Source organism: Canis lupus, chromosome 1 (assembly GCF_048164855.1).
Source record: "Canis lupus baileyi chromosome 1, mCanLup2.hap1, whole genome shotgun sequence".
Taxonomy (NCBI): Eukaryota; Metazoa; Chordata; class Mammalia; order Carnivora; family Canidae; genus Canis; species Canis lupus.
In genome coordinates, this window is record NC_132838.1 from 105,650,601 (window position 1) to 105,662,204 (window position 11,604).

At 42.7% G+C, this 11,604-nt stretch overlaps 1 protein-coding gene across 1 annotated transcript in view; it reads right to left on the bottom strand.

Annotated features, from left to right (window-relative positions):
- LOC140608563 (uncharacterized) overlaps positions 1 to 7,247 on the bottom strand; it is a 53,374-nt gene extending 46,127 nt beyond the window's left edge. The window contains exons 1-2 of the mRNA XM_072783317.1: positions 7,082 to 7,247; positions 638 to 849 (exon numbers count right to left, since the gene is read on the bottom strand). Of these exons, the coding sequence (XP_072639418.1) occupies positions 638 to 652 (15 nt within the window). The 5' untranslated portion in view covers positions 653 to 849; positions 7,082 to 7,247. The remainder of the gene's footprint in view (positions 1 to 637; positions 850 to 7,081) is intronic.
- Between the last annotated feature and the right edge of the window lie 4,357 nt (positions 7,248 to 11,604).

The window sequence follows — 11,604 nt, forward strand, 5'->3', positions numbered from 1 at the left end:
TATTTCTTTATTCATTCATGAGAGACACACAGAAGCAGAGACACACTCAGAGGGACAAGCAGGCTCCATGCAGGGAGCCAGACGTGGGACTCGATCCCGGGTCTCCAGGATCACACCCTGGGCTGAAGGCAGCACTAAACCGCTGAGCCACCAGGGCTATCCGGGAGAGAGAATCTTAAGCAGGATCCACACAGTACAGAGTCTGACATGGGGCTCAATCTCACAATCCTGAGAAAATCCACCAAAGAAATTTCCTGAGACCTAAGTGGTATAAATTACTGAATCCTCCAAGAAACTGGTCTGCCTTCCTCCCAGAGCCAGTGCATATCACATAGCTTTTCATGTCTCTCTGGTTGTGATGTTTGTTAGAGATATCAGACACAAAGTGACAGGTAACATAACCTCCAGGATGTACCACAGTCACACACTGTGTCCCAATCAATGTTAGTCCTTCAGGATGACTGCTATGAGTAATATATTCCTGATTTCACTTTGCCTTGCTTTTGAATCTAGAATCTAATTTAATTTCTCCCTAAATCCAATTATTTCAATTCATACAAAAGTGTTGAACTGATTTGTTTCAGGTTACCACAAGCTGTCAGAAAACGCAGGAAAAGTGCACACAAATGAAAATCACCTGGGCTTTGATCATCTTCTGTGCTCATGAAACAGTGACATGGATTCTGTTTCTTGTCTCTTCTGCATCTGCCACAAAGTTCTTGAAGTCAGAAATCTTGGTGTCCACTTGAAGTTGTCCCTAGAAGCAATGATTTCCAAGTCCTAGTACTTCTTTCTTCCCTCATTCCTTCACTCGATCACTCTTGCTCTTGGAGACCTGGAACCTGCGGGCTAAAAAGCAAGTGACTTTGAGTGTACATTCCCTCTTGGCCCAGGTGTTTCACTGCTGCTATGCACTTACCTTAATGAACCTCAGTATTTCCAACTATTCCTTTATTTGGTGCCCCCAAAGCTTCCACACTTGGGGCAATAAGGCAGGGTTCTAAATGTGTGAAAGGTATGGCTTTCGTCTGTGACGTAGAAGTGGCATGGCTATTAAAGGGGAGGAGGGGGGGAACCTGGGTGGCCCAGCGGTTGAGCATCTGGCTTTAGCTCAGGGTGTGATCCCGGGATCCAGGATGGAGTCCCACGTGGGGCTCCCTGCATAGAGCCTGCTTCTCCCTTTGCCTGTGTCTCTGCCTCTCTCTCTCTCTATCTCTCATGAATAAATAAGTCAATCTTAAATAGATAGATAGATAGATAGATAGATAGATAGATAGATAGATAGATAGATAGATGGTAGAAAAGCAAAAGCAGCAGAGCATGATGCCTCAGAGGCAGATGGCTAATAAGGCACATCCATTTAGGACATACGGAAGGTTCCAAAGATCTGGACATTGTGTCTTTAAAAAGCATGTGTCCTCATGAATTGCTTTGAAAGTTTTTATACACTCCATGGGTACACACACTTCAATGTGAAGACTAATGAACAAAGCAAACCATAAGGACAGTCTTATCCCACTTTGTGCACTAAATGATTAACCTTGCCCAACAGAGGTTTAGCTTTTGCCCTTAGTTCCAAGGAGGAAACTTCTAAGTCCACGGAATATCCTGCCTAATTAAGAGTGTCTATGCTCACCTGGGAGTCTTGGGCCATGCAAGACAGTCAGGTAGTCTATTCTAATAAAGTGGTTTATGGTGAAGGGCCTTGGACTAGGTGGTATCAGCCATGCCTCTGGAGGGGCTGGAGGAGACTAAAGTCAGCCATACAGGCAGTCATGTGTGTGTACATTAACTCTAATAAAAACTCTAGCGCCAAGGCTTATGTGAATTTTCTCTGGTTGGTAATAAGATAAAAAAAAGTATATAAATGAGGAAGCTATAAATTATAAATCTATATACACCTAATAGCAGAATCACAAGACACAAAAACTGACAGAACTGAAGATAGAAATAGAAAACTTCAAAATCCCACTGTCAATAACTTAAAAAAAAAACAAAAAAACAAAAACAGAAAACCAGCAGATATATTTAAGACTTGAACACCACAATCAGCCAACAATTATTTGATGCCACACTCAACAGCAACAAAATATACATTGTCTTCAAAGGTACATGAAACATCCTCCAGAAAAGATAATATCAGATATAAAACAAATGTCAATACATTTCAAATATTTTTTCCAACTATAATAGAACTGAATTAGATACTCACTTTAGAATGAATTCAGGAAATATATAAACATTTGGAAATTAGCATGTTTCTGAGTAACCATGGATTAAAAACAAAAATGTAAAAATAAATTAATAATAATTTAGATGAAATGGACAAATGCCTGGAAAGAGTCAAATAACAAAAGTGACAGAAAAACAGTCCTAGGGATGCCTGGGTGGCCCAGCGGTTGAGCATCTGCCTTCAGCTCAGGGCGTGATCCTAGAGTCCTGGAATCAAGTCCTGCATCTGGCTTTCTTTCTTTTTTTTTTTTTTTAATTTTTATTTATTTATTTATGATAGTCACAGAGAGAGAGAGGCAGAGACACAGGCAGAGGGAGAAGCAGGCTCCATGCACCGGGAGCCCAACATGGGATTCGATCCCGGGTCTCCAGGATCGCACCCTGGGCCAAAGGCAGGCGCCAAACCGCTGCACCACCCAGGGATCCCCTGCATCTGGCTTTCTGCATGGAGCCTGCATCTCCCTCTGCCTATGTCTCTGCCTCTCTCTGTGTCAGGAAGAAAGAAAGAAAAAAAAAGAAAAGAAAGAGAAGGAAGGAAGGAAGGAAGGAAGGAAGGAAGGAAGGAAGGAAGGAAGGAAAGAAGGGAGGGAGGGAGGGAGGGAGGGAGGGAGAGAGAGAAAGAAAGAAAAGAAAGAAAAAAAAGAAAAGAAAGAAAGAAAGAAAAAAGAAAAGAAAGAAAAAAGAAAAGAAAGAAAGATAGAAAAGAAAGAAAAGACACTTCTAAAAAAAAATTGAATTAGTAATTAAAAACTGTCTCACAGGGGCGCCTGGGTGGCTCAGTCAGTTAAGTGACTGACTCTTGATTTCACCTTAGGTCTTAACCTCAGGGTCATGAGATCAAGCCCCATATTGGGCTCTGTGCTGGGCATGGAGCCTACTTTTAAAAAAAAAAAAAAACTGTCTCACAAAGAAAAGCCTACGCCCAGATGTATTCATTCCATGGTGTCACTATCACCAAAACATCAAAGCCAGACAAAGGCGTAATTTTCTTTTTCTAAATTCTCTTTCAGGAATATAGATGAAAAACTGTTACATATTACTAAAACAATAAGCGGTGTAAGCCAATCAGAGAAAGACAAGTATGATTTCACTCATGTGGAATTTAAGAAACAAAATGGAAGAATATATGAGGGGGGGAAAAAAGGAGAGAAGGAAACAAATCATGTCAGAACTAAGAGTTGATGGAGGGAGGTGGGTGGGGAATGGGATAGACAGGTGATGAGTATTAAGGGGGCATTTGTTATAATGAGCACTGGCTGTTATATGTAAAGGATGAATCACTGAACTCCATTCCTGAAACCAATACTGAACTGTTTGTCAATGAATAAGAATTTATTAAAAAAAAAAAAAGATTTTATTTGAGAGAGCGAGACAGAGAGAGACAGCGAGAGCATGAGCGAGATGAGGAGCAGAGGGAGAAGCAGACTCCCCGCTGAGCAGGAGCCCATGAAGGGCTCAATCCCAGGACTCTGGGATCATGACCTGAGCTGAAGGAAGACGCTTAATTGACTGAGCCACCCAGGTGCTCTTCATCGAACGGATTTTTTTTAAAGAAAAAAAGAAAAATTAGCAGAACAAATCTAGGATAATATAAAAAGGAATTACAATGACTAAGGGGGATTTATCCCAGGAATGCCAGTTTGGTTTTATCATGTGAAAATAAATAAATATAACACTCCAAATTAATATAATAAAGTATAAAACCCACATGTTCTGAAGAGATATAGAAAAAGTATGTAACCACATGTCACATCACCATTCATGATTAAAACTCTTGAAAAACTAAGAACAGAGGGATCTTATTCAAACTGATACAGGGCATCCACAAAAAACCAAAACTAGTATCAGACTTAATGATAGAATTCTGAATATTTTTCTCCTAGAATTAAGAACAAGGCAAAAGGGGCACCTGGGTGGCTCAGTGGTTGAGTGTCTGCCTTTGGCTCAGGTCATGATTAAGTCCCCTGCAGGGAGCCTGATTCTCTCTCTGCCTGTGTCTTTGCCTCCATGTCTCTCACGAATAAATGGATAAAATCTTAAAAAAAAAAAAAAAAAAAGGCAAAAGTGGCTGCGATCACCCCTTCTTCCATTATTATAATACAGGTTCTAATCAATTCAATAATAGGTAACAAATCATTAAATAACTAAAACTTAAAGGCATCCGGATTAGAAATGCAGAATACAGCTATACTTGCTAAAACAACATAATCTTGTACACAGAAAACAAACAGAAAAGTAACAAGTTTAGCTAAACAAAAGGCATTATATACATCCAATGGATCATTCAGAAATAAGGGGGAAAAAGGAACTACTGATACACACAAGAATGTTATCTCAAGGGAAACCCGGGTGGCTCGGCGGTTTAGCGTGGCCTTCAGCCCAGGGCGTGATCCCGGAGTTCCAGGATCGAGTCCCGCGTCGGGCTCCCTGAGTGGAGCCTGCTTCTCCCTCTGCCTGTGTCTCTGCCCCCCTCTCTCTCTCTCTCTCTCTCTCTCTCTCTCTGCGTTTCTCATGAGTAAATAAATAAAATCTTAAAAAAGAAGAATGTTATCTCAAAATACTCATGCTGAATAAATCAAATCATAATAAAAACAAGTACATCCTGTAGTCCATTTCAATAAAACTTTAAAAAATATAAACTAGCCTACAGTAGTGAGAAATAGATCAGCAGTTACTTGGGAGGGAAGGGGAAATATGAGAGGGATGGATTAAAAAGGAACACAGAAAATTTGGCTGTGAGGGGTATGTTCATGATCTTCATGATGTGGGGACACTATCCTGAGTATATATAACAAATTTACCAAATGGTATGGTTTATTTTTTTTTTTTAAGATTGATTGATTGATGATAGACACAGAGAGAGAGAAAGAGAGGCAGAGACCGGAGACTCCAGGATCGCGCCCTGGGCCAAAGGCAGGCGCCAAACCGCAGAGCCACCCAGGGATCCCCAAATGGTATGGTTTAAATATCTGTAGCTTATTGTATGTCAATTTTACCTCAATAAATTAATTGCAAAAAAAAGGGAAAATCTAGTGATAATTATAACGTACACCAAAATACAATGCTAATGAAAAAAGGCAATAAAAGACTACATATATGATTCTGTTTATATGAAATGTCTAGAAGTTGCAAATTAACAGACCCTAGGAGATGATCAGTGGTTGTGTGTGGCTGGGGGTAGGAGTGGAGACTCAGTGTACAGAGGACCAAGAAAACAGGGACGTCTGGGTGGCTCAGCCTAGGTTGAGCGTCTGTCTTTGGTTCAGGGTGTGATCCCGGGGTTCTGGGATGGAGTCCTGCGTGCAGCTCCCTGCAAGGAGCCTGCTTCTTCCTCTGCCTGTGTCTCTGCCTCTCCTTTATTTCTCATGAATAAATAAATAAAATCTTTAAAATTAAAAAGAAAAAGAAAAACTTTTCCAGGTGATGGCAATGTTTTAAAATTGGAGTGTCTTGAAATTGGATTTGCTCATGGTTGCACAACTCTAGAAATTCACTGAACTGCAAATACTTAGTCAATTTTATGGTATGTAAATTAAACCTCCATAAAACTACTAAAACTGTAACAATACTTTTGAATATTTCACGTCATTACCACTTATATTAATATGTTTGATTCAGGAATGCCTGGGTGGCTCAGTGGTTGAGTGTCTGCCTTTGGCTCAGGGTCCTGGGATCAAGTCCCTTATCAGGCTCCCCTCCTCTGCCTATGTCTTTGCCTCTTCCCTGTGTTTCTCATGAATAAATAAAATCTTTAAAAAATTTTTTTGATTCAGACACCATGGCAATGGCTCACCAACCTGTGTTGGTATTACTGCAATGATTAAAACTGTATAAGTATCATCTTCTATGCAAATACGTTGAGGATATGAAAGGACATGATACAATCAATTTTCCTTATGCTTATACAGATATACAGATGCTCCTAAATGTGAGGGGTGGGGGGGAAAGGTTCTCACTATGGAACAGAATATAGGGTAGAGGAGATGCTTTTACTTAGAATGACCCTAAAAGAAAATATCCATGACTATAATTAATTTGAGGCAAGAAGAACAAAAGCTACATCTTTTAAGAGTAAATATGTCCGGACGCCTGGGTGGCTCAGCAGTTGGACGTTCGCCTTCGGCTCAGGGCGTGATCCCTGCGAGGAGCCTCCGTCTCCCTCTGCCTGTGTCTCTGCCTCTCTCTTTCTCTGTCTCCCATGAATAAGTAAATAAAATCTTAAAAAAAAAAAAAAAGAGTCATTGTGTCACTAGCTCACTCAGAACACACTTGATTTTGTGGGGACAATGCGAAGAGAGATGTTGGGAGACAAAGTTTTCAGGAAGGTCCGTAATGATGGACTTGAAGGAGAGAACTGGGTTTGGATTAACTGGAGAAAATGCAGCCTCAGGTCTGTTTCCAGCATTCAAGGCTTAAGCCTGAACCCTCCGATTCTCCAGGGGCCCTGGATCTCCTCGAACACGGAGAGCGCCCACCAGGAGCCTCTTAGGGTGAGTCCTGTATTAAAAGTGCCATACCCACAACAGGCTGAAGAAACCAATAGGGACATCTCCAACCTAGGCTCCTCTAACACACGGAAGCTGGGCAAATTCACGCATATACTTTCCACCCCACTTCTCAACCACCAAGTCCCAGGGGCAGAGCGACCCACGTGGACTTCAAACCCTAACAAAGTGGGCCTCTCAGTCGCGATGTCTTCAGACTTTTCATCACTGACTCCCAAAGGCCCCATCACGCTCCCCGGATTCCTTAATGATTGAATCCAAATAAATCCCAACTGCGGTCCTTCACACACGCTCCCGTTTCACGGACCCCACAGGCCGAGAACCAAGCCCGGAACCTGACTCACCTGAACCCGAACCTCCACAGAGGCTGAACGCAGCGACGAAAAGCCCCCAACGTCCATAGCCACTTCCTGTCCGGATGCGCTTCCTCGCAGCACCTAGGGACTCGGATCCACCGAGACCAGCGAATCCCGCGAGGCCCTTGGCGCGCTGCGGGATTTTGGAACTCGGATGGCGGGCCCTGCTCTATGACGTAGAGGCCACGCCCACCCCGGCGTTTCTGAAGGTGGGGGCTATAGCGGCTTTGTAGTGAAATCGAAATCATTACTGGCCCCGCTAGTGTTTTTACCTCCTCGCTGCGAGAGATGACCAATAAAGCTATGCTAACTGGGTAAGACTTCAGAAGTTGGTGTCTATCAAAGCCACCAGGCACGTTTATCGGCCGAGGGAAGAAAGATGGCGGCGCCCTTTGTGCCCTGCCCAGCGCAGGCGTTAAGGCTGGAGCACCGAGGGCGCGGCCATCTTAGAGGATGGCAGGTGTCCGTACGGCTGGGAGGGCTTCAGGCCGCGGCCGACTTCTGTGGAAGCTGAGACGTCACAGGGCGGGCAACGGCTGCTTAACGTCTTAGGTTTAGGGAGAGGGCGGTTGTGTGTGGAGTGTATAAGACCCTTGTCGTGTAGAAGGAAGACCGCCACTGAAGAGGCGAAGCCGATAGAGTGGAACTTCCTAAAGAGATGCTAATCCCCCGGAAAGAGCTCCTACCTCTACGGGGAAGGGATGAAGTGAAGGGCACAAGTGTGTTTTTCTTCCAAAAATAAATGATGACTGTGGGTTATTGGAGAATATGAAATTACGGGATAATGTAATTATTTTTTAAAGATTTTATTCATGAGAGACCCAGAGAGATAGAGAGGCAGACTCCATGCAGGGAGCCTGACATGGGACTCGATCCCAGGACTACAGGATCAGGCCCTGGGCTGAAGGAGGCGCTAAACCGCTGAGCCACCTGGGCTGCCTGAGATAATGTAATTATACTCTGCATATTTACCCAAATTTTTAAAAGCGAGCACACTTTAAATTTTTATTATTTAGGCGCGGGAGGTTTAGTAATAGAGGACTTAAGTAGTTACTCCCTTTTGAGAAGACAACCTGAGTCAATTTAAATTTTTCGTTCTCTTTGACCTGGAAATTCTAATTGCAAGTTAGTAAATTTTTTTTTTATTTTTTAAATATTTATTTATTCATGAGAGACAGGCAGAGAGAGAAGCAGGCTTTTGGCAAGAGCCCAGTGCAGGACTCAATCCCGTACCCCGGGATCACGACCTGAGCGGAAGGCAGCTGCCCAGGCGTCCCTAAAATTTTTTCTTCATATTAGCCATTTTGGCCTTTGTAATTAAAACGGAAAAAAAACCCTACTTGATGGGATGAGCACTGGGTGTTATACTTTATGTTGGCAAATCGAATTTTTTAAAGACTTTTATTTATGCATGAGAGACGTAGAGAGAGGCAGAGACAGGCAGAGGGAGAAGCAGGCTCCATGCAGGAAGCCCGACGCGGGCCGCGGGACCCGATCCCGGGTCTCCAGGATCAGGCCCTGGGCTGAAGGCGGCGCTAAACCTCTGAGCCACCGGGGCTGCCCGGCAAATCGAATTTAAACAAAAATAAAAACGAAATGGTAAAAAATCTAAATGTACAGTGATAGACAAATACTTTGGTAAATTACGGAACATTCACTTAGCAAAACAGTACATAGCAATTGAAAAGAATATACAAGTGTCAGTATAAATAAGGAAAGATAACTATTCTCAAGAAGAAAAAAATCTGCAGGATAATATAAATATAATTCCTATTATGGGAACACATCAGAAACATTTGCCTGTTCATTTGTGATTGGTTAAATAAACATTTAGTTTGGATTACTTCAGAGTTTGTACTTATAGAAGTGTCAGTTTTCACATTCCCAATTTTTGCAATTCTCCATTGTTTATAAATCTTTGTGTCATAGTTCTATATTACTTTAGTATTATAAAAATGTCAATTTTAGAAAAGTTTTAGAATTTCTTTTAAAGATTTCTTTATTCATGAGAGACAGAGAGAGAAAGAGAGGTAGAGACACAGGCAGAGGGAGAAGCAGGCTCCACGCAGGGACCCCGACATGGAACTCCATCCCAGGTCTCCAGGATCAGGCCCTGGGCTGAAGGGCAGCGCTAAACCGCTGAGCCACCCGGGGTGCCTGAGTTTTAGAATATTTAATGATGTGGATATTCACAGCATTGTAAATATTAAAAACTAGTCTCATTTTTCTTTCATGAAATATACTTAAATATATTTGAAAATTTGGGGAGAATATATTGTTAACAATGCTAAACTCTGGGCAGCCCCAGTGGCTCAGCGGTTTAGCACTGCCTTCAGCCCTGGGTTTGATCCTGGAGACCGGGATCGGGTCCCGCGGCCCGCGTCGGGCTTCCTGCGTGGAGCCTGCTTCTCCCTCTGCCTGAGTCTCTGCCTCTCTCTCTTTCCGTGTCTCTCATGAATACATAAAATCTTTAAAAAAAATTCTTCAATGATTTATATGTTTTCTAATTAACTTTTTAATTTTTTTTTAAGTTTTAAGGAGGCTCTCTGCCCAACATGGGGCTTGAACTCAGGACCCTGAAATCAAGAGTCACACTTTACCACACTTTACCAACTGAGCCAGCCAGGCACCCCTGTGTTTTCTAATTTCTATACATTAAGAATTTATTGCTCACATAATTTTTTTTTAAGATTTTATTTATCCATTCATAGACACACACAGAGAGAGGCAGAGACACAGGCAGAAGGAGAAGCAGGCTCCATGCAGGGAACCCGACGTGTGGGACTCGATCCCGGGTCTCCAGGATCACACCCCAGGCCGCAGGCGGCGCCAAACCGCTGCGCCACCGGGGCTGCCCCTCACATAATTTCTTAATAGTATTTTTTAAAGATTTTATTTATTCATGAGAGACACAGAGAGAAAGAGAGGCAGAGACACAGGCAAAGGGAGAAGCAGGCTCCACACAGGGAGCCCGATGTGGGACTCGATCCCAGGACTCCAGGACCATGCCCTGGGCTGAAGGCACATGTTAAACTGCTGAGCCACCCAGGGATCCCCAATAGTAAGAGTATTATATTTATATTCCCTTCAGGGATTAAACCTCATTTGCCTGGGATGTCAAGCTTTGAAAAGTGAATTCAGCATCTGGTCCAGAGAGCTTAGGGGAGGCTGGGCAGCCCATTCTGGAACCTTGCCTGTCTGGTTTCAGGAATAAGCTGATCTGACCTTGCCATGGCAGGATGTATAAGTTCACTGAAGAAGTGGAGGGGACCTGGGGCCTGGTTGGTAGAGCACTCATTTCTGATTCTTTACTGTAGAGAGGGTCTACTGAGAATCCATCCTGTTACAATGTGGGGGTGGTGAAAGGTGCACTAATCCAGGATTTAGGGCAGAGATGTTAAAGTTTAAATATAGATCACAAAGATCATTTTATAAATGCAGGCTCTTGGGCCCCAATATTAGAGGTTCTGGTTTAGGAGGTCTGGGGTGCGACTCAAGAATTTGCATCTTTTACAAACTTCTCAGAGAATCCTGAGGCAGGAAGCCCAGAGAAAACACTTAGAAACAGATCTGGAGTGTTCCTGGCTTACAAGTATTATGCTTGCTGGTAACCCTCAGTACATTTAGGTCTTAGGTCAAATTACATGTGCTCAGAAAAGCCTTCCTTGAAAACTTGTACTAAAATAGCTCCTCTACTACAACCCATGTACTAGGCTTCTTATTTCTTCATAGCACTTAACTAACATTCTATATGTACTTATTTTACTCAGTCATCTTCACTAAACCATATGCTCTATAAAGGCCATGACTTGGCCTGTTTCATTCTTTGATGTGTCCCCAGTGATTACAATGGTGCCTAGCACAGTGCAGACGCTCAAAAAAATATTTTTATTTTTTTAAAAAATATTTTTAAAGGAATGAGTTACTCAGCGTGAAGTTGGGAATTGAATTCTGCCATAAAACTGCATGGCAATTTTTTTTGGGCCACAAGTAGGATTTGTAAATTGGATTGTATATCCCCCCATCTTAAAGATTTTCTTTGAGAGAGTTATGTATGCACACAAACGTGAGGGGGGGGGTTGGTAGAAGGGGAGGGAGAGAGAATCTGGAGCAGACTCTGAACTGAGTACAGAGCATAATATGAGGCTCAGTCCCCCGACCTGAGCTGAAACCAAGAGTCAGAGGCTTAAGTGATTGAGCCACCCAGCCTCCCACATATTCTTATATCAAGGGAAATAACTGGATAAAGACAGAACAAGAAAAAAAAAAAAACAACAGGCCTTTTGCTAGGAAAACTAAGATATGTTATCAGACCTGCTCAAGAAGAATTGATAAAGGAAATTCTAACAAAAAGGAAATGACAGAAGGAAACATGAAACATGGCGAATGAAGAAGAGGAAATGAAAAAGGTTAATATAGGGATGCATGGGTGGCTCAGCAGTTGAGCATCTGCCTTTGGCCCAGGATGTGATCCTGGTGTTCCAGGATGAAGTCCCACATTGGGCTCCCTG